Source organism: Alnus glutinosa, chromosome 3, assembly GCF_958979055.1.
Source record: "Alnus glutinosa chromosome 3, dhAlnGlut1.1, whole genome shotgun sequence".
Taxonomy (NCBI): Eukaryota; Viridiplantae; Streptophyta; class Magnoliopsida; order Fagales; family Betulaceae; genus Alnus; species Alnus glutinosa.
The window spans coordinates 9,438,321-9,461,892 of NC_084888.1; the positions used below are offsets into that span (position 1 = coordinate 9,438,321).

The following is a 23,572-nucleotide window of genomic DNA, read 5'->3' on the forward strand; positions in this document are numbered from 1 at the left end:
CTCTATTTTTAGAGGACGCATTATTCAATACAATTAACTGAACATGTAATTTTCATATTTATTTTTAAAAATATATATATCAGTTTAATAAACTAAATGAGAAAAATTTATGTGATTTGTCCCTTAATTAAATAGGCTTAAAGCATTCCCAGTGGCCTAACGGGACAAAGGGAACTGCAAATTGCGTGTCCGGCACGGCAAAGAGAGGCCGGAGAAATCAACTGGAGCCACAAGACAGCAAAAACAACAATATATTTTAATGGGTTTTGCAGATCTTCAAACATTTGATGAAGAATATTCAACTCATATCTATCTCATCACGGGCCTCAATAAACACCCTGGATGGCTGGATGTGGACAGTTACCATTTTGAAATCAAGCAGCGCCGTTGATTTTTTATAATTTTATGTCATCTTAATTAATCACTTGAATATTGAGTTTTAAGGTAATTTGAGTCCATTAACTATTTACTCCGTGACCTTTAATTTGCCGCTGTTTGTTGAGTGTCAAGGGAGGAATCTGTTAAAAAATAGAGAAAAAGAAAAAGAATCAACGCACCCTGTCACTGTCTGTCACTAAGAAATGCCAAATTTTCACACCTAAATTATTTGAATAGCTTAGAAAAAGAGGGAGAAAATAATAATAAAAAAAAAAAGGAAGAAGTTGCGAGGCCATGATTCTCATGGAATGGAGGACTCCGGCTAAAGGATTACGCTTCTCTCAAATTATTTGTCCGAATTTAAAAAAATTTAGACAGGAAAGACAACTTATAAAACTTACATGGCCAAATAAAAATTGGACCATCCAACCAGTAGCGAAGCCAGGATTCCGATTGAGAGGGGTTAATTTTTTTTTTTTTTTTTTTTTTTTTTTTAATAATGAATAAAAAAAAAGTTGAAAAAAAAATAATTAAAAATATTGAAAAATATAACCAACAAAATAAACAAACAATTCAACAAAAGTTATTTATTGTTTAAAACATATAAACAATAGGATGGTAATGGAAACTTTTTTTCTTAAGCAAGAATTTTTTGACAGGTTTGCTAAATTTACTTCGACATGAGCTCGTTTAAAAATTTGATTGAAGCTTAATAGAATTATTGTTGTTCTCCGTAATATTATTAGGTAACTAGAAAAATATATTACATACATACAATTAAAATCTGTAACAAAAAAATATATATTTATAAACAATTAATTTAGAAGAAAAATCTAAATATAAAAGCTTAATCAATGTAAAAGTTTAATTGGGTATCTGAAATTTTTTAAGAAAAAATTGATTTGAATTGATACAAATTGTTGAAGGCTTGATACGAATAGTTGAAGGCTTAGAACAGGAGAGATATTGTAGAAAGAATTGTTGGGCATATTATGATCGATCGATTCTCTAATCGCAAATTCATTCTCTTTCTGTATTTTTTTTCTGATTTGTGAAACTCCAGTATATCTGTAGAAGAAGGTAAAAGTTGGCCCTTTATTTCATGGGCCTCATGCTTTTCACTTTTCAGGATTATTTATCGTTGCATTCAAAGTCTTGTTTTATTGAAGTTTTTCAGGGCTAAAGAGTCTGGACTCAAAAGTGTGGACAAGGGTCCTCTCCATTTAAGTGTGAAAGTAAAGGTGTAGTTATTTTTTTACATTTTTTTCATTTGAAATGAAGATATTTTTTTCATTTAGTGTAACAGTGAGGTACTGTATAGTTATCTTTTCATATTTTTTTGAAATGTGAAAAGACAACTACACTCCCACTTTTACACTAAATGAAGAAGATCCAAATTCTCAGTTGTGCGTTAAACATTATTTCTCAACATTAGTAAAACGGTGCGTTTCCATCACTTAAACGATGCGTTTTGGCAAAACATTAAAAGTCATCTTCAACCTTTCGTTTCATTGCTTGTACTGTGTGAATTGAGTCTGTGACCTTATTATCAACACCAGAACATAAAGAAAATTATGGCCATGAGTTGTGAATCCTGATCCTTGATCTTTAAAAATATTTGCCCCTTAAAGAACGGTTAAGGGTGGACAGACAGAACATCTGAAAATTTTTACAAGCAAAGGAAAGGGAATTTTTAGGAGGTGAGGGGGTGGCATTTGACCCCTCTCGACCCCCCTCTCTCCGCCCTTATGTCCAACCACTTATCCGATCAAATAGGTCTCGTAAACGGTCTCACATAATCACCTACCAAAATTCTCTTAAATTATTTGAGAGGATCCTAATCTCCGCCAATAGCTAAAAAAGTTTGTAATCAGGACATTGCATAGTTAATAATATGGTTGAGCCATCAAGGTCAACACGAGTACACAAGATATTAGATATGCACAATCACAGTAATTAATGGGTGGTTCGAAGTTGTTAGTTGAGGTGCTGCTCATAGAATAGACATTGATCCTAACTCAAAATTATTGTAACTTAAAACTGAAAATGATAGATTACAAATAAGCATGGCCGTAGCTAGGGGGTGTAAACCCCACTATATATAAGCGGATAATATCTTTATTTCCCATCTGCACTGTTTTATATGTCAAAGTTTCGGTTTCGACCTGCGCGCGGATGACTGTTTGCTACCACTGCATCCTCAGATCCAACCTGCTATTCTCAGGCCAAGTGAGAGCATCATTTCATTGGCATCTTGCTATAGACTTAAATTATATGGGTCTTTTTTTAAAAAATAAAAAATAAAAAATTATTATGAGCTTAATTTTTTAAATGGGCTTAATCCAATTTTTGAAATTAAATCCAGATATAGTCAACGTCGTTTTGAGATTAAATCCCGAAACAACATCGTTTTACAAGTCAACTATTTATATATATATATATATAGGTAGGCAGAGGGGTGGATAACAATTAACCTATACTCCGTTATTCGCCTGCATATGTGTAAATAGTAAATATAGTATCAGCTCACCCGAGATTAGAGGTTAAAAATTCACTTGTAACCATGCAAACAGCCAACAGGCGGATCCGCCACCTGAAAAGTGAACACCCCTAAGAATAGGTCCTTCACAGGGGGCAGGAGGAACCACATGGGAGGGCTAGCTAGCCAGGACATTAATTTTGGTCAAATGGAAAAGATAATTTTACACTCAATGCGGAAGTGGCGAGGGTTTAGTTGTATCCACTTCCTAGTAAGCATAGCCGCTATCTGGCAAATCATTTGATTGAAGCCCTAAAGCTTTTATCCGTGCAGAAGCTAGGCATGACAAGGCCTCCACATTCTTTCCAAATTCCAGAATGTAACATGTGATAGTAGCTAGACACGTACACTTCATTTTACTCTAGAATGGAGAATAAGAAAAAGTGGACATTCTGACAATTTGGCAGTATCATCCTGTCCTACATTTTGGAGGTTAAATGTATCGATCTACCATATAGATGTGCAACCGCATCAAATATGCCCGCCACCCACATATATAGCATAGGATCCAAATCTCCACTTCCTCAAGCTTCTAAACAAAGAAATATAATAGCCTACTTTAGCCACATTTGTTTATATCACTGCTTGCCTGGATCATTTTTTCTGGCTTCAAAGGCACAGGGAGAGCTTATAGCTTGCGTGAGTTCTTGCTTAAGCATTCCAATCCAATCTACATGACATTTTGTATTACACTTTAAACACCAGCTAAAAAACTCCATGCAGCCAAATATTTTGCTTCACCATTCATTTATTAATTAACATTAATCTCTCTCATAACCCTTTAGGAACATCAGACTTAAACCTATTATAAACCTTCGAAAACTTCAGAAAACAAAGGTGAATTCTTTAGCCTATGCAGAAAGATTTTATACAAGAACAATACATACAATGATCTATTTGGCTAAGCACAAACAGAATCCAACTATTTCTTGAAATAAAGTACATAAAGTCTGGATAATCAAGGCAGGAACACAGAATATAAAGGATAATGCTGATAAAGATAATAAAGTACATGTGGGCTGCTGGCTGATGATTGCAGTGTTCTTGTGGAGAGGATTACAGCCCGTATTGACTCATGGTTGACTCGGCACCTTTCTTTTGCTGGTAGACTCCAACTTATTAGTTCTGTTCTGGTTAGTCTTCATGTTTTTTGGGCTAGAGTATTCATTCTTCCCATGAAGATTATCCGGATTATAGAGCAAAAATTGAACAGATTTTTGTGGAGTGGAAATGACTCAAAGGCCAAAGCTAAGGTGTCTTGGGATAATATATGTTTTCCTAAGAAGGAAGGGGGGTTGGAGATCAAGCATTTGGAGGTTTGGAATAGGGCAGCTATGCTAAATCACATCTGGAGTTTGTTCACTCGAGCATGCTCTTTATGGGTGGCTTAGGTGGAGACAACCTGGCTTAAGGGGAGAAGCTTTTGGCATGTCCCCATTCCAAGCTCTTGTTCTTGGAGTTTGAAGAAATTGTTAAAGGTTAGAGAATTTGCTCAGAAAAGTATTCGGTTTTCCATAGGTAGGGACAACGGAGTTTTTCTTTGGTGGGATCATTGGCATCCGGATGGGTGTCTTTTGGAGAAATATGGTTATAGAGCAATGTATAATGCAGGTAGTCATGTGGATGCCCGTGTTTCTTCTATCATTAGAAATGGAGAGTGGTACTGGCCGGCTGCTCGTTCGGACCAACTTGTCCAAATTCAAAGTAGGTTGCCTGAGATTCCTATAGGTGAATCTGATCAGCCTATTTGGAATTCCAAGAAAGGCTTGTATTCATGTGCTGATACTTGGGAGTTCCTTAGGGAAAAAAAACCTGTAGTTACTTGGTTTAAGGTTGTATGGTTTCCTTTGGCAATACCGCGCCATGCTTTTATACTCTGGTTGGTTTTTAGAGGTGCCATTGTCACTAAATAAAAAATGTGTGGTTGGGGATTTGGTGGAGATACTCTATGCCGTTTCTGCTATAGTTTTCAAGAAAATGTTGAGCATTTGTTCTTCCAATGTAGTTTCAGTCGTAGAGTATGGAGAGCTGCTATGGAGGGATGTATGACAAGACCTGAAATTGAATGGGAGAAAGTGAAGGGCTGGTATGAAGCTAAGTTTACCGGCAGAAGCTTAATGGCTAATCTCTGCAGATTATGCTTAGCTGCATCAATCTACCATTTATGGAAGCTCCGAAATGATCTTTGTCATGAAAACACTCCTAGGACAGAAGAGGTGGTGGTGAAGAATATTAGATGGGAGGTCCGGACGAGGGTGATGGCTAAAGGGAGGTTCAAGAGGTCTGCTCAAAATGAGAAGCTTGCTATGGAATTTGAGTTCTTTGGTTTAGTTTCCTGTTTCTTCTCTGTTTTCTGTAGTAGGTTGTGGTCTCTGGTTGGTTCTGTTTAGCTGGTTTCTCTTTGTGTATAGACTTGGGTTATAGTGTGGAGTTCCTGTCATAAGGACAGTGTGATTGTTTTCTCCAGTTTAGGGAGTGTGCTTCTAGTTTTTACTGGAGAGTTGTATATGATTGAGTTGATTCAATGAAAGCTTTTATTCATAAAAAAAAGAAAAAAAAGAAGAAAGATAATTAACTACCAGAGCTTAGGCCCAATATATCAACTCAATTGCTTTTATCTTTTCCTCCTATCGTGGATGACCTGAACCAAGGTATCCACACTGAAGTTGTCTTCTGGTAAATCCTATATGCCTCAGCTCTGTAATCTTGTTTCAGCATTCGGTCCTCCACAAGCTTAGTCACATACGCTAAGCACATACTATTGATAAGCGCTCCGAAAAAGGTCCATCCATGTCCCAGGTTCCATGCAAATATAACCAGTCCCCACCACCACAACTGCTCTCCAAAGTAATTTGGATGCCGGGAGTAATTCCACAAGCCCTTGTCAAGATTGGGTACCATTGGCTTTCCAAGCTCCTTTTGTTTGCTGTTCCTAGTCACAAAGTCATGGAGTTGCGTGTCCGCATGGTACGCGACAATGATGCCACACACAGAGACAACGATTGCAATTAAATCCCAGATGTTCAATGGCTCATTGACCGAGTGTACAACATACAATGGGATGGTTACTCCAATCAGAAATACCTGCAAAACCACCCATATAATTAGCTGACATAGTTTGCAAAACCATGTCCAAAGCGGAGGAAGAGAAAGCGAATCTCCCTCACTCCCAGTAGAAGCAATACGGTTAAGGAGAGGTAGAAGAGTATGGAGGCTAGGGAAGGGGAGCTAAAAATGCTACAATGGCGTACCGTCGCCACCAGATCGAACCCATGCTTGTTCGTGTCCTTCGTTTGTGCTTGAGAGGCCTATTTATATTCTTCACAATCTTCAAAAAGACAACCAGCCTCAATACATAAATATCCAAACTTTATTCAGATCTGAATACAATATTTGAACACACAATTACATGGCATACAAATTCATCCTTTACCGGCCTCTTGTAGCTAGTTTCACTAATTCTCAAGATCGATACGTATGCCATACATAATGTTTAGATAAATTTATAGTACAACGACACATTAAAATGTTCCCAACAAACCAGTTCCAAAACTTTATTCCTCACAACCAACTTGTTAGGTATGAACTTGTGTATAGTAATTGTTTTTCATATGCCTGCTACTCAAGTGCCACCATTTTTTTTTTCTTCGCGGGGTCCTGTTCAGAGCAAACTAGAAAAATTAGAAAATTGGGAGAAAACAGTTGACATCGAATGGAAAACAAGTGTCATGGTAGCCACGCAACATGGCATGCATGTCGCCGCCCAGTTCTGTGCCTCTGCCCTGTTTTGTGCCTCCACCTTGTTCTGTGCTACCGGCCGTCGCATCTGTGGCCACAGGATTCAAATACCGGCCAGGAACAGGTCCACTAATCGCGGTCTCACCGTGCATATACCATAAAATGTACCCCGGGGACATTCTCATACCCCCTGTCAGATGGGCAAAAACGTAATATGTGGAGTGGCGCTGGTTATTTCTACAATACTTACATGAGCAGTAAATTTTACCATTGGCGGCCGTACAGTTACTAACGGCAAATTCTACAAACGCTTTACACTTGTCATTATACTGTGTCGTACCCTTACGGGCTAACATCCAAGACTTGTCCATAATTGTCTGTACGCGAATCAACAGGCCGAAACAAATTAAGATTTTTAATTTGAGCAATTAAAGGGCCTAAATTTATTAAAGTAAATTTTTTTAAAAAAAAACAGTAATTGCCCAAAACTCTTGTTTAAATTTCACGTTTATTTTAAACTGTTGATTGGCTATATAAATTTTAAATTTCCATAGTCCTGTCTTAAATTTGAGATATTTTTTTTGGTCATCTGTTCGAAGATACTAAAATTCCTCCATATTCATAGCACCTTAAAATTTTTAAAACCTTCTCAAATCAATAGTTAAACTGAAAAGACAAAAAAAGAAGAAGGTAAGAACGTGGTTGTTGAGCTTGTTTAAATTTCACGTTTGTTTTAAACAAATTATTCCACGGGTTATTTTAAATATGCATGTGCCGTCAAATTTTGTTCTTATTTTATTTTGGTCGAATATACCGAAATTCGTGTGCGTTAATAGCACCTTTAAATTTTGAGAACCTTCTTACATCAATAGTTAAACTGAAAAGACAAAAAAAAAAAAAAAAAAAAAATTAGGTAAGAACGTGGTTGTTGAACTTGTTTAGATTTCACGTTTGTTTTAAACAAATTATTCCACGGGTTATTTTAAATATGCATATGTCGTTAAATTTTATTCTTATTTTATTTTGGTCGAATATACCGAAATTTGTGCGCGTTAATAGCACTTTTAAATTTTGAGAACCTTCTGACATCAATAGTTAAACTGAAAAGACAAAAAAAAAAAAAGAAAAAAAAGAAAAAGGTAAGAACATGGTTGTTGAACTTGTTTAAATTTCACGTTTGTTTTAAACAAATTATTCCACGGGTTATTTTAAATATGCATATGTCACCAAATTTTGTTCTTATATTATTTTGGTTGAATATACCGAAATTCGTGTGCGTTAAAAGCACCTTTAAATTTTGAGAACCTTCTGACATCAATAGTTAAACTGAAAAGACTAAAAAAAATAGGTAAGAACATGATTGTTGAACTTGTTTAAATTTCACGTTTGTTTTAAACAAATTATTCCACATGTTATTTTAAATATGCATACGTTGAAAATTTTGGTCTTATTTTATCTTGGTCGAATATACTGAAATTTGTGTGCGTTAATCGCACCTTTAAATTTTGAGAACCTTCTCACATCAATAGTTAAACTGAAAAGACCAAAAAAGAAAAGAAAAGGTAAGAACATGGTTGTTGAACTTGTTTAAATTTCATGTTTGTTTTAAACAAATTATTCCACAGCTTATTTTAAATATGCATATGTCGAAAATTTTGGTCTTATTTTATTTTGGTCGCATATACCGAAATTCGTCTACGTTCATAGCACCTTAAAATTTTTAGAACCGTCTCATGTCAACAATTAAACTGTAACAAAATGTACAAATAAATTGATAAACACATGGTCGTTGCACTTGTTTAAATTTGATGTTTGTTTTCAACCGGTTTTTATTTTTTATTTTTTCTTTTAATAGAATTTAAGTTTTTCAACTGTTGATTCTGCATATTATTTTAAATATACATATGTGGAAAATTCTTCTTATAATATTGTAGTTATGTCAAAAACAGTCTAGTTCATCCATGTTCATAACCTAACCGTAAATCATGATCAACCTGCTCACATTAACAATTAAACTTTTTTGAAAACAAAAATGTTTGAACGTGGTCGTTACACTTGTTTAAGATTGATGTTAGTTTTAAACTACTGATTTTGCATATTATTTTAAATATGGACCATGTGGGAATTTTTTTATTTTTTTAATTAAAGCGAATTGTATCGAATGCTTCTCATAAATATGTAATCTCCTCACATCAACGGTTAAAGTTAAAAATGAGAGAAAAAAAAGGTCAATCGTCGTTATTCACATTTATGACGTTTGTTTTAAATTTTTTAGTACGAATATTATTGTAAATGGTGGACGGTAAAAGACTTGGTTTTTTTTTTTTTTTTTTTTTTTCCAAAATTACCATCAAGATGTATGTATATTAGTAGCACAATTTTTATTTTTATTTTTTTGCTGCAATTTGTTGATTATAATTTCGTATTTTAATTTTAGATTGTCATTGTTGGTTGCGAACATATTTTAATAAAGTTAAAATGATAGCGGTTATTGTTTTACTTTTTCCACTTCCCAAAAATACCAAAATTCATAATAGCACACTAAAATATATATCAAAACTTCTCACAACAACTATTAAATCCAAAAAAAAAACAAAAAAACAAAAAACACAACATTATAGTAACATAAACACCAAAAAAAAAATAGAATCGAACAAAAATTCCAACATCTACGTAATAACTAACCACAGCAAAATCAAAATAGACAAAAAAAAAAATTCATATATATACAAATTACAAAAAAGTCAGTAACATTGCAAGGAAAATAAAAAACTACAAGTATATATTACAATTTTCTACGTATTGGTTGCCCAAAAAGATCAGAAAATATTACAAAGAAATCAATAAAATGTACAAAGATATAGCAAAAAATTCAAGGCAAAAATGAAAAAAATTACTCACAATGGATTTCGTAGTGTAAGGATTGATGGTTGCCTGTGTACCTGCATTTTTGGAGAAAAAAAAAATGTTAGAACACTATTGCATGTAAATCGAGAGAGAGAGGGAATTGAGCTGAGAGAAAGTGAGGGCTAGATATTGTTTGGGGGCAGGCTGGTGTGTTGCAGTCCGGAGGTAGTTGCCGGACGGTGGGACTTTTTTCTTAGAGTGATAGCAAGAGAGATAAAGTACTGGGAGAGAGAGAGAGAGAGAGAGAGAGAGAGAGAGATATTGAAAATGGATCGCTTCCTGAGGATGCTATCCATTTTAATAAGATTAATTTTCAAATTTTTTTATTTTATTCTTTATTTTTTTCTTATAAGTTTCGAGTGGCGCGCAAATATGTCCCGCGTGCGCCACCTGGCCAAATTTGCCCACGTGGCTTATTGCCATGTGGTCAAAACCATGTGGCTATTGGGCGACGTGTATATCAAATACACGTCGCCCATTGTGTGACATGGGCTAAAACACGTGGTTATTGTGCAGCGTGTTACTTAGCCACGTCACTGTATAAGATTTTTAATAAAATTAAAATATTTTATATTATATATACTATATAATATGTATTTGTAATAAACCCATATAAACCCTAACTCTAGGTATACTATATAGAACAATAATTCCTAAACCCTAAGCCCAAAATCCAAAACCCTAACCCTAAGTATACTATTTATAGTACTAAACCCTAACCCTAAGTATACTATTTATAGCACTAAACCCTAAACCTTAACTCTAAGTATACTATTAATAGCACTAAACCCTAACCCTAAGTATACTATTTATAGCACTAAACCCTAAGCCCAATTTAATATATATATATATATATATTACATAAACCCTAACCCTAAGTATAATATATATTGAAACACGCACTTAACCCTAAACTTTAACCCTAAGTGTATATACTATATATAGCACTAAACTAGCTAGGGTACGTTATAGTTTATTAAATTAAATATTTAAAGTAGTTTCAAATTTTTTTAACATGAAAAATTTAAAAATGTATATATATTTATAGTACATAAAAGTAAACCTTAACTATATATACGTACACATACTATATATAGCACAAATCTAAGGTTAGGGTATATAAATAGTATATGTAGAATATTATATATGTATATCTGCAAATTAATTGAAAGTTATTTGGTATATACTTTTTAAAGTATTTAAATAGTACACGAATGTAAACCCTAACCCTAAATATATGTACCACATATAGCACTAAAATACGGTACATTAGAGTTCAATAAATAAAACACACTCAAAAAAGTATATATGTTGGTATATATAAAGTAGTATTAATTTTCCAAAGTGCAAATAAAATATATATGTTGGTATATATATAGCACTAAACTAGGGTTAGGGTTCAATAAATAAAATATACCATTAACACATGTATTAAGATAAAAAATGACTTATACGAGATTTGACTAAATGTGGAGAGTTGAAATAAACTATATAGACTATATAGTATTAATTTATTATGGGTTTAAAATACCAAAATGTATATATAGTACGTACACAAGTTAATGTAAACCTTAACCCTACGTTTGCTATATATAGCTTCAATCTAGGGTTATTTTTTAATAAATAGTATATGTACAATATTATGTATATAGTATTGCATGGAAGTTAATTGACATATATTCTTAAAGGAATATATATTATAAGGATGTAAACCCTAACCCTAAGTATATATACTATATATAGCACTAAACTAGGGTTATGGTTCAATATATAAAATATACCATTAACACACACACACACACACATATATATATATATATATATATATATATATATATATATATATATATATTATACAATGACTCATATGAGATTTGTGTACTATGTGGAGAGTTGAATGGAGTTCAACTCGCCCTCCTTCACGTACATGACCCTCCAGGACAGTCTGACATACCATCAATTGCTGCGGTGGTCAGCTCAAGGCAGTGACCATTGAAATATAAGTATAGGGCATCTGTTTGGACACAGTCTCCAAGGTCTGAAATGCTAGATTCATTATTTAAGCGTGTGTCTGAAACTGGAGATGAAAGGCGCCCTTATTAATTAGGGAGCTTTTGATTAACTTCTATAAGAGTTCAGGCCAGATTAGGAAACACCGGCCCTGGTTGGATCATTATATTCAGAGATGGCGTCAACGAGTCACAATTCAACCAAGTTTTGAACATTGAATCGGATTTATGTAATGATAGAGGCATGCAATTTCTATCTTTGTAGGGTATGCTCGAATGCTCGGGACGACAAGACCAACACATTACCATGTTCTATTTGACAAGGTTGGCTTTTCTGCAGATGATCCTCATGAACTTGTGCATTTATTTTCTTATACGTACCAGACAAGCACAATTGCGGTTTATGTATATAATATTAATATATTGCAAATTGTTATATTTTTTAAAGTATATGTTTTATATGTGTAGTACACAATCCTAACCCTACGTATATATACTATATATGGCATTAAACTAGGGTTAATGCTATATATACATTATGTATATATATACTAAAAAATATGTATATAGTATTAATTAAAACAAGTATATATTCTTAATGTATATATACTATATATATCTATATTGTATATATTACACGAATATAAACTCTAGACTAGCCATACGTATATATGCATGCTATATAAATATTAAATTAGAGTTAATTAGAGTTCAAATCGTAGAATATACCAAAATATGTATGTAATATTAATTAAAAGTTGTATTTATTTTTTAAAACATTTATTTTACATGTAAAATATATTATTTTTTTCAAATGTCAAAAAAATAAAATAAAACAAAATAAAATAAAAATTACAATAGTTAGCTACGTGTACATATAACACCTGGCCATTTAGTGACGTGGGATTAGCCCACATGTGGCCAGTCGGCCACATGGTCTAATAAATGTGGTAGATTGTGGCCACATTGCCGCGTGCCCTATTTCCACGTGGCCATGTGGCCATATGCGTTAATCCACGTGGCGACATGGTCATGTGTCCTAATCCCATGCAGCCATGTTGCCACGTGCACTAATCTCACGTGTCCAGGTAGCCACATGGTCATTTGGGCATGTCGGTGATACAATCAGCAACGTGGTCATCTAGACCACGTAGCGATCTGGCCACGTGGCTACAGTAACGGCTACTGTAGCCACATGGTGATTTGCATGAATTTTTGTAGTGACGACTTTGGATTTTCTGGGAAAGGAGATTTGAGGAATTGAGGTACCAAAAGGCATCAATCATGGGCAACAAAGGATGATCCGTTTTGGCGAAAATTTTGCTACCAAGGTTGGTTCATCAGAATTAATTCTTGCACCTTGCGACCAAATAATTCTCTGTTGACTAGAAAAACACAGAATGGAAGAGGTAGAAGTAGAACCCTGGATCATAATGAAAGAGCTGTAGTCAAATTTCTCGATCCTTGAGTGTATTGTAATCTTTAACCAAGTTCTGGATCATAATGAAAGAGCTGTACGTAGTCAAATTTCTCGATCCTTGAGTGTATTGTAATCTTTAACCAAGTTGCACAACTTGGTTAAAGATTACATTACACTCAAGTTGTGCATTTCGCAACAATCGGATCTACCACGCTGCGCACACGTGATCATTTACACGTGTCTAACAGTTTGCTATGTGTATAAGCCCCATACACGTGGCAACCTGCAAGTAGCTAAATGCAAATTTTTTTGTAGTGCGTATGTTTTATGTCTGGAAATTCGAGTTAAAGCCTAGTCATATTCTCAGATTGTGTCTGCTGCGTTGCACCACGCGTCCATGGCTCAAAATATTACAGTAACTTACTACAAATTCATCACAATGTTCAAAAATACAACCAGCCTTAATACATAAATATCCAAACTTTATTCAGATCTGAATACAATATTCGAACACACAATTACATGGCATACAAATTCATCCGCTACCTCCTGTAGTTTCACTAATTCTCAAGATACGTATGCCATACATAATGTTTAGATAAATTTATAGTAAAACGACACATGCATTAAAATGTTTCCAACAAACCAGTTCCAAAACTTTATTCCTCACAGCCAACTTGTTAAGTATGAACTTGTATATAGTAATTGTTTTTCATATGCCTGCTACTCAAGTGCCACCAATTTGTTTTTTTCTGAAGGGTCCTGTTCAGAGCAAACTAGAAAAATTAGAAAATTGGGAGAAAACAGTTGACATCGAATGGAAAACGAGTGTCACGGTAGGTAAAATGTGTCTTTACAAGGCAATAGATAACAAACAACAAAAAGGAGGAGGATTGATTTGTGGTGTTTCCTATCTAATTTTCTGGTATGAAAGTAGGGTAAGGGCACTGGCAAGGATGGACTTCAATCCTTCAAGGAGACCTGAGCCTAGAGGCTAGGTCTGTACCACGTCAAGAGAGAAGTGAAAAGTGAAAACACAAAGGTTAGGTTCCAAAAGCTACAGGATAAGCTAAGAGCAGCAATAAGTGTTGGGGAATTATTATTATTCCCCACTCGGGTTATATGGTTGGTCGGGATTATATGCTATGTCGGTAATGACTACTCTGGTTATATGGTTGGTCGGGAATGTATGTTTGGTCGGGAATGACCTAGATCCTCAGCATTTCTTAGGATCTCCAACACTTGTAAAATCAAGTCAGAAATCAGTATGGAGCACCATGCCTGATATCTACACATCTTACTGGTCACTGTTCACACTGTACAATAATAAGATTTTTGTTATGCATCAACAGTAAAATGGAGCCTATATATATACACATCATCTAAGAGGTATGCATCTCATCTAACTAATATGATGATCATTCACTCTCACTCTCCCTACTGACTTGGGTGTCAGAGGAGGCTCCGACGGCCAACCTCCGATGGGTCTTTGCTTTGTTGCACGTTATATGCGAAGGGATGAATCGGAGGCTGCCACGTCACCAAGATAAAAATCGTATCGACAATAAGCAAAAAGCATGCATAGAACTTTAGGAAAGCTTACCGGCAGAGCTCTTGCTCCAGAGGACCTGACCATCCATAGCAGTGAGATGCTGATCATCAAGGCGCTTCCACGTTTTGATTGACTTTACTGCACCCCAACCACCCTTTTCTGTTTTCTCCAAGTTCGCTACCACCACCCTTGCTCTCCTTGACCATCCAGCCTTCCCATAAGCATGGTATCCAAATCCCCCAGCATAACAGAGCTGTATAGTTTTTAGCTTGCCACAGAAGTCGTTGAGATGATCATGGCCAGTGAAAGCTGCCTTTATATCCCCTGCAGCTACCATGGTCGTGAAGAAGCCAGAGTTCACAGAAGCAGAGCTAATGCCTTCCTGTTTCACACCAGTGAAGTTGGTCGAGTCAAAACTTGCAGATTCCGGCAATGGAATGTGAAAGTATACAAGCCCCGGTGCAGGTCCTTTCTGAGCCTCTGGTTTGTCCATGTATGCTCTCTGCAATGAAAACAGGTATGGTTGATAAACAGATTATCATAAGTGTATTCTTTTTGTGATATTCTATACAAAAAAAGAGGTTAGTACCCGAAGCTTTGCAGAAGTGCGTTCAAACCAAAGTTGTTGAGAGGGTTTAATCCAACCATAGCCAGGGATGGAAGAAACGGTGGAATAATCTCCACTGTCAAGGAAGTACAGATTGAGAACCGACTTGTTTTCAAAACCAGAGCCCTCAACCCCACCAACCTCGATGTTATAGTTCCCAAAACCATCAATTATGTGGGCTTCCACAGGATTGACCCGAGACAGTGTGTTCTTCAGGCCAACTATATGTTTCATCACCCCTTCCCTTGAGAGGGTAGTAGAATCCTGATCATGGTTCCCGAGAACGGCAGCCCATGGGATGTTGGATGAGGTTGCTGGCGCAAATGCAGCATTCAAAGACTTGGCCGCATCCGTAGCGTCTGCCCCAACGATGTTATCCCCTGTACCAAAAAGTTAACGGTCGCACAGGTTGAGTAGAATCCATAACCAAGCAAGCTTAAGATACTGTCATGGGGTTGAGTGCTGTTCTGTGCATAGTAAAAAAGCGCCCACTTGCAATATTACTTGTAAAAGGAAGCAGCATAAAGAGAAGAAAGACGAGTAGTGTACCGGTGAAAACAATGAGATGGGGTTTCTCGGCGAGGATCATGCGGCGGAGAAAGGCGGTGGTGTTGAGGTCGGAGCAAGAGGCGACCTGTCTCGGGAGCACGTCCTCACAAGGCGTGGTCTTGCCGTCGGCATAATGCATGTCCGCCACTTGCAGTATCTTGAACTCCCCACTTTTCCCAAACCGCAGTTGTCGTTCCGCCGCGACGCCCCAGATCGGAAGCCAATAAATACAAAGGACTGCCACTCCCATCAACTTCCAACACCCTTCCATTTTCTTCTGCTTATGGGGTTTTCTTCTTCTCTTTTCAAAGTTCAAACAAACCCAGAAAATGCCCAACTCCGTAGTCTTATCTCTCTCCCCGACTTTCTTATCTTCTTTGTTTACGTTCACAAAGAATGATTTGCTTTCAATAATTTATGCCCTGGGGCCTCGTATATATATTCCCACGGGCCACGGCAGAAGATATATACTTAAATACTTTGAGCTCTAAGCCCCAATTAAGTCGGATTAGATTAAGGTAATTATCACCAAATTTGACCCAATCTAAAATGATTAATGCTACATATCATCCCTTTGTCTTCTTTTTATTCCCTCAAAATTGATGTGGTTCTTAAAATTACCATTGAATCAAAATACAATAATGATCTATCATAAATTCAATCAAGGAACCCTAAAAAAAAAAGCACATGCAGTTGAAAATTTTTACAGGATTTAACAGCAAATCCTTACAAAGTACCTTTAAGTGAGACATTTGGAAACGTAAATGCCATTGCTTAAAATGTTTGTTAGTTCAGTACACTCATCTCAAAACAACATATAATTTAATACTTTTTTGTAAAGTTATTATTTTTTTAATTAATCAATCTATTAACTGACTTATATTTTTAGAGAACTGCTAATTACCTGTCCGGCACGGCAAAGAGAGGCCGGAAAAATCAACTGGAGCCCACCTGCGTACAACGGAACTGAGAGTAAATCGCGTACAAGACAGCAAAAACAACAATATATTTTAATGGGTTTTGCAGATCTTCAAACATTTTACGAAGAATCAACTCATATCTGTCTCATCCCGGGCCTCAATAAACACCCTGGATGGCTGGATGGGGACAGTGACCATTTTGAAATCAAGCAGCGCCGTTGATTTTTATAATTTTATGTCATCTTAATTAATCACTTGAATATTGAATTTTAAGGTAATTTGAGTCCATTAACTGTTTACTCCGTGACCTTTAATTTGCCACTGTCTGTTAAGTGTCAAGGGAGGAATCTGTTAAAAAATAGAGAAAAAGAAAAAGAATCAACGCACCCTGTCACTGTCTGTCACTAAGAAATGTCAAATTTTCACACCTAAATTATTTGAATAGCTTAGAAAAAGAGAGAGAGAAAATAATAATAAAAGATGAAGAAGAAAGAACGAAGAAGTTGAAAGGCCCTGATTCTCATGGAATGGAGGACTCAGGGTTAATGGGTCATGTTTCTTTCAAATTATTTATTTAAATTTAAAAATATTTAGATAAGAAAGACAATTTATAAAATTCATCTAACTAAATAAAAATTGAGTTACTCAACCATTTATCTGGTTAGGTGAATCTTATTAATGGCCTCTTAGAATTACTTACCAAAATTTTCTTAAAATATTTGAGAAGATCCCAACTCCCGCCAATAGCTAAAAAAGGTTGTAACCAGGACAATGCATGTAACACCCAAAGAATTTATTAGGTTGACTAAGAATACTTTAGTATAAATAATAATTTTAAGTTTGATCAAGTATATTTGGAAGAAAAAAAAAATATTTGATGTCGAATTTTATATCATCAGTTTAAATTGAGAAGTGGACGTACAATTCGAACTAGGCTTTGATTTGCATTATAGATAAATGCTCTGATTTAAAATATATTAATTAAAATAGTGAGAAATTTGTATGTAAATTATACAAAGATTAATTAATGGGTCATTAAATTTAAAATCACTTTTGTAATTTTAAGATGGATTTCAAGTATATAGCTTTAAAAAAAATGAAATAAAATTAAAAGAATTTAAAAAATGAAAAAAAAGAAAGGAGAAATGTGTGTCAGTACGTTGGAAATTAAAAGTGAAACCAAAACAAATAGAAGAATGAACATAAAAATAAGGGTTAAATACCTATTTGCCCATGTGCTTTACGACCTTTATTTTTTGTCTCCTCAGTTTCATTTTTTATCAAATTTGGTACTGGTAGTATATGAAAAGACGAAAATAGTACCTCCGTCTGATTTCCCGTCTAAAACTAACGTCCAGCCACGTCATCAGACATGTGTCGGCGTGCACAAATGGTACTTTGTACACAAACAATATTTGGTATATTTGGTATGCATGTTTTGAACCCAAAGTGACCTATATGCCTGTCGTGTATGAAAATAATATGTTGCCAAGAATTGAACCCTTTATAAAATAAATAAATGCTATCAGTTCTGTGTAACAATTGGAAACACAAAATAATCTGCGTAGCCAATTGATATAACCCAAAAAATGACCAAATGTTTGTTACTTAAACACAATTTTTTTCCCAATGTATACCCCTGTGGTTTTATATATTTCATGATGTGCCCCCTGTAGTTTAAATAATTACTAGAAATGGTACCTTGGTTTTATAAATATATCACACATGGTACTTTGTACACAGTTAATATATTTTTGTTCCCAAGGAATAGCTAAATCGCCTGGAGACCACGCCACATGAAATGGAAGTTACTAGTTTGAATCCCCCTCCTCTTCTTGTGCGAATATGTCAAAAAATAAAATAAAATCAATATATATTATTTTAAAGATTTTTTTAAAAATAAAAAATAAAAAAAATAAAAATTGTTGGGGCGGCCGAGCCACCCCTTTAGGCCACATGGGGCAGCCGGCCACCCCCATTTGGCCTGGGGGTGGGTCGGCCACCTCCAGACCGGCCGGTCTGGGGATGGCCGAACCACCCCCGTGGCCCATGGGGGTGGTTCAGCCACCCCCAAGGGCCAAAGTGAGAAAAACCTTGGCCCTTGGGGGTGGCCGAACCACCCCCATGGGCCACGGGGGTGGCCGACCCATCCCCAGGCCTAATGGCCACCCCCAAGTCAAATGGGGGTGGTTTCGGCCACCCCCATTTTGGTCCTTAGGGGTGGCCGAACTACCCCCATGGGCCACAGAGGTGGTTTGGCCACCCCCATACCGGCCGGTCTGGGGGTGGCCAACCCACCCCCAAACCAAATGGGGGTGGTTTCAGCCACCCCCAATTTGGCCCTTGGGGGTGGCCGAACCACCCCCAAGGCCTTGGGGGTGGTTCGGCCACCCCCATGTGGCCCAAAGGGGTGGAGCCACCCCAATTTTTTTTTTTTTTTTTTTTTTTTTTTTTTTTTTTTTTTTATATACATATATATATATATATATATATATATATATATATATATATATATATATATATATATATATATATATATATATATATATATATATATATATATATATATATAAAAGAAATCATTAAAATAATAATAAAGAAAAATGATCGCCACGTCAGCGCTGAAGTGTATCACGGGGACAGGTGTCGCGCATGCACGCCAACACCTGTAGGATGACGTGGCTGGACGTTAGTTTTGAACGGGAAATCAAACAGAGGTACCATTTCCGTCTTTTCATATACCACCGGTACCAAATTTGATAAAAAGTGAAACTGAAGGGGCAAAAAATAAAGGTCGTAAAGCACATGGGTGTATAGGCTATTTAACCCTAAAAATAAATAAATAGAAGAAGAGAAAAGTAAGATGCGGTCAAGTGGTCAACATGTACGTGACTTAAAAAGAAGAAAGAAAAGAAAAGCAAAAGCAAAAAGGAAAGAATTTTATTAACTTTTCAAACTTTGAATTTTCAAAGATGAGAAATGAAATATGGAACTAAAAGTTCTTATGGGCAGAGGTCAATGGCCAAATTTTTTTTTTGATAGGAGCCGGTAAGTTAAATTTTTATCTTTTAGGAAAAAGAAAAAAAAAAAAATTTCCACCTTATAATTTTTGTTTTTTTAGGAAATTGGGGGGAGGGCCATGGCCCCTGCCAGCCCCCCCTCCCTTCGTCCTTAAGAAATGCACAATTGTTAAGTTAAAACAAGTCTGTACGTGACTTGAGAAATTGTTAAAAGCCTTGCATAGCCTTCACGAATCTGTGTAGAAGGCTTGCGTGAAGCTTGAAGCAGGTGTGAAAAAGAAGAGGATTTTGGCGCCTACATGTCTAGCCGACTAAAACTTCAACGAAAATACTTATTGGTCCCGTTTGAAATTCACTTTCTTCTCCCCTTCTCTTATTTTGACTTTTTTCAAAAAACATCAACTTCAAAACATTCTTAAATTTTTTCACTTTTTATATTACATCAATACTTTTTTAAAATAAAAAACTCACTACAATACAAATTTTTTTAACTTTTCCATATAAATTATTTCAACTTTATATCACATCAATCTTATTTATGTTGGTGAATGAAATTTCAAAGTCCATAGAAGTACAAATTTCTATACCCACTTTATGGCACATTGGGCTGCAGCCAAATTTAACTTTAACAGCATTCTCATCTATCTTCATATCTCCTCCTTTATTCTAATTGTTAGCAATAAAGATCTTTCATAGACTTGTTTAAATCTAACTTTAGCTTTAGCTTTAAATTTTAGCTTTGTTTAAATTTTATTTTAGCTTTAACTATATTTTTAGCTTTAGCTTCTGTGTTTCTTACGTATCTTTAAAAAAATAAATAAAAAAATAAAAAAATCCAAAGTCCATAGCAAATAGCAATCAAAGAAGGAAACAAAACAAGTAAACGTGATGAGAGCAGCAGCATGGTAGACCTTTAACCGCGGTCAAAGGTAAACGTGAGCGTCAAACAAGTCCCCATTATAGCGTGTGGACCTATCCAAACTCTCAACCAGTACTGTACATCCACGTTACATAATTCACCAACCAAATTTTTTTTGATGTTCTACCACAGTATTTATTTATTTTTATTTTTAAAGTTACCACAGTATTATTGTTCACGTGAATCACGTTGCTTTTTATTAAAAAAATAATAATTTTTTTTCTATCAGATTAAAATTTTAAAATAATAAGTGATTTAACACTTTACTTTTGATGATCAACCACACGATACGTAATGAAAATTCAGACACGGAATCGGTCACACTTTTCTTTTTGCCGTCATCTTCCAAACCTTAAAAACGTTTGCACTTGTCTCTTCATTCCCACTTCTTTTTTACGCCATAATAATTCTAATTTCTAGGTCCACTACTACTACTTTTCAACTTTTGTCTCGCTGTCTTCCGTATTTGAATATCTTGTTTTTTGTTTTTGTTTTTGTTTTTTTTTTTTTTTTTTTTTTTTTTTTTTTTTCCTTTTTCCTTTTCCATTCTTGATAAGTGTTTTATTTTTCATCTAATTTTTTCTTAAATTGTTATTTATTTTCTTATATCTTTCTCAAAAAATTATGGTATTCGCCAAAATATTTATTTTCTTATATTTTTTCTTAAGCTTGCACTTTGCTATATATGCTAGAGAAATCTCTATAGTTTTCTATTACTTTGTTGTTAAGCTGAATTGTTGTTGTTCACGTTTTCGTCTCAACATGAAATATTCTACAACTTTCTCCCTTCTTTTCATGACGCTCCTAGTTTTCTCATTCGGTACTTCGTTCCATCCTTCATTTCAATGTTTCTTCCTTTTTCTTTTTGTTACATGTGTATACATTAGAATATTAAATCTCGTTGAATATAGTAGTCTCTTTTTTGTGCAAAAATAAAAGAAAAAGGCCAATGATAGTAGGGTTTATATATATATATGTGCAATAGAGAATAGAGTTCATACCATTCAAACTTCTTTCTATTGAATTTCTTTATATTGTTGTGTAAAATTTTTTAACACTTACAATTCCTTGTTTAATTATCATAAAATAAGACATTGAATTGAGACTAAGGTTTTTAACTTTCAACCATAAAATATATAAATAAATTCTTGTCGTGTGACGCATACAATTCCGATGTTTATCATAATTTTCTTTTATAGATTCTTATTATTGGTTTTTTCATTACAACCACAACACGATACATATCTCTTCGAATATTGTAGTCATTGTTTAGTCCTGAAATGAAAGAAAAAAGAAAAGGAAAGGATAGTATTTTTTTTTTTTTTTTAGTATTGTATTCAATGGAGAATAGAGTTCTTACCACTCAAACTTCTTTCTGTTGAATTTTTTTATATCGTTGTGTAAAATCTTTTACCGCTTACAAATCCTTGTTTAGTGAACAGAAAAATACAAGATTGAATCGAGGGTAAGGTTTTTGACTTTCAACCACACAAAAATAAAAATAAAAATAAAAACTAGGAATAAAAATTTCTTGGTGTGGGACGCGTTCAATTTCAATGTTCGTCATAATTTTCTTTTACAGATTCTTATTATTGGTTATTTTTTTACCTCACAACACGATACAAATCTCTTCGAATATAGTAGTAACTGTTTAGTGCTGAAATAAAAGAAAAAAGTAAATGATAGTTGTTTTTTTATTTATTATTATTTGTATTATATGCAATAGAGAATACAGTTCTTAACATTAAAACTTCTATTTGTTGAATTTCTTTATATGTAGAAAGGTTTTTATATGTTCTCGATGTATATATTGATTTTAAACTTGAGGGTTGATAGCTAGAGAGTTCAGCGGCTTTTGTATTGTTAGAAGTAGTCGTACACAATTGATTAAAACAATAAATTCATTAATTAATTTTTTATTTTTTAGTTGCTGTTTTTTTCTTCACCATGTAATGATAGGATCTAAGTATTATAGCACTGTAATGAAATAATTTCGTATGTTGCTTAATTCAATATGTTTTTGTTGAATAGCGGTAACTGGTTTAGGCGTGCGTAGTAAGTGCGGCCCGATTCCAAACTGTACTCCTGATACTTGCATGACAAAATGTGAGGACGGTTATGGCAAGGGGACTCGGTTTAAATGTATGGAGCCAACCCAATGCTGTTGCATTTACGACGCAAGTTTTGTTGCTTGACGAAGAAGAACTGAACCCCCTCAACCTCATGAAATAGGGTTACCTTTGATTGCTTAACCAATGGATCGATTTGGTCTCAAGTAGATGAAAGAAATAAATGAAATAAGATGAAAATGGAAGTGGGTGGGGGAAATAGTTGTTGTTGAGGATAAATTTGAATGAATAAAGCAAATATATGCTATTTTCAACAACCTTTTATAGCATTTGATGGAAAACAAATTTTCAAACACCATATTCTTCAACTGATAAATGTTCAGTCCAAAATAAATTGTAATAACAAGTAACAATCATGAGAAATTCCTAACAAGGCATTAACCAGCACGATTATTTTCATTATCGATCTTTTGATATCGAGGGAAAAATCGAAACTAATCCACGATCCACTTGCAAACGAAGGATAAGGGTTGTGCGCAGAAGAAGAGAAAGTGTAACACAACTGAATAAACACTATTTTATTTTTTACGGAAGAAACAATAACATTTTACTACAGGAATATAATTAGAAACATGTGTAATTCTAATATAACGAGAAACATGAGTAATTCTAAGTGCCACCCTATTGTCCACCTTGTGTCTCCCAAAAAATGATGTGGTTATTTAAATCACCGATGTTGTTCCTTAGGTGTGAACGATAAATTTTCTCTTTTGAAAGAAAGAAAAATAAACAAACGATCCAGGGATGGATATTTTCACAAATTCTGTTAAATTTTGACCAACACCTAAATCCTTACAGTTTGTTCTTTTTCTTTTTTTTTTTTTTTTTTTTTTTTTTTTCTTAAAAAAAGGGTTTAGGGTTTAGTTCAAATGCTGATTTAAAAAG

The 23,572-nt window shown here is 34.7% G+C and overlaps 3 protein-coding genes across 3 annotated transcripts; 1 reads left to right on the plus strand and 2 right to left on the minus strand.

The window, feature by feature from the left end:
- Positions 1 to 4,515: 4,515 nt before the first annotated feature.
- Positions 4,516 to 5,307, plus strand: LOC133863129 (uncharacterized). Its single transcript, XM_062299120.1, has 2 exons — positions 4,516 to 4,796; positions 4,923 to 5,307. Exons 1-2 carry the CDS (start codon positions 4,516 to 4,518, stop codon positions 5,305 to 5,307), a joined length of 666 nt encoding a protein of 221 aa, XP_062155104.1.
- A 176-nt stretch (positions 5,308 to 5,483) lies between these two features.
- Positions 5,484 to 7,026, minus strand: LOC133863132 (uncharacterized). Its single transcript, XM_062299121.1, has 2 exons — positions 6,625 to 7,026; positions 5,484 to 6,001 (listed from the first exon to the last, which is right to left on the minus strand). The coding sequence occupies exons 1-2, from the start codon at positions 7,024 to 7,026 to the stop codon at positions 5,522 to 5,524; spliced, it is 882 nt and encodes a 293-aa protein (XP_062155105.1). The 3' UTR covers positions 5,484 to 5,521.
- A 6,426-nt stretch (positions 7,027 to 13,452) lies between these two features.
- Positions 13,453 to 16,206, minus strand: LOC133862974 (probable inactive purple acid phosphatase 29). The gene is made up of 4 exons (XM_062298913.1): positions 15,700 to 16,206; positions 15,133 to 15,530; positions 14,595 to 15,045; positions 13,453 to 13,753 (listed from the first exon to the last, which is right to left on the minus strand). Exons 1-4 carry the CDS (start codon positions 15,968 to 15,970, stop codon positions 13,719 to 13,721), a joined length of 1,155 nt encoding a protein of 384 aa, XP_062154897.1. The 5' UTR covers positions 15,971 to 16,206; the 3' UTR covers positions 13,453 to 13,718.
- Between the last annotated feature and the right edge of the window lie 7,366 nt (positions 16,207 to 23,572).

Excerpts from the sequence above, each read along its gene's own strand:
- LOC133863129 (XM_062299120.1), top strand. The coding sequence starts at position 4,516 with ATGTATAATGCAGGTAGTCATGTGGATGCCCGTGTTTCTTCTATCATT. Across the intron at positions 4,797-4,922 it reads CGCCATGCTTTTATACTCTG|TTTCAGTCGTAGAGTATGGA; the intron begins GTTGGTTTTTAG and ends CTTCCAATGTAG.
- LOC133863132 (XM_062299121.1), bottom strand. The coding sequence starts at position 7,026 with ATGGACAAGTCTTGGATGTTAGCCCGTAAGGGTACGACACAGTATAAT. Across the intron at positions 6,002-6,624 it reads ACACTTGTTTTCCATTCGAT|GTATTTCTGATTGGAGTAAC; the intron begins GTCAACTGTTTT and ends GTGGTTTTGCAG.
- LOC133862974 (XM_062298913.1), bottom strand. The coding sequence starts at position 15,970 with ATGGAAGGGTGTTGGAAGTTGATGGGAGTGGCAGTCCTTTGTATTTAT. Across the intron at positions 15,531-15,699 it reads CCATCTCATTGTTTTCACCG|GGGATAACATCGTTGGGGCA; the intron begins GTACACTACTCG and ends TTTTTGGTACAG. Across the intron at positions 15,046-15,132 it reads GCACTTCTGCAAAGCTTCGG|AGAGCATACATGGACAAACC; the intron begins GTACTAACCTCT and ends TTTTCATTGCAG.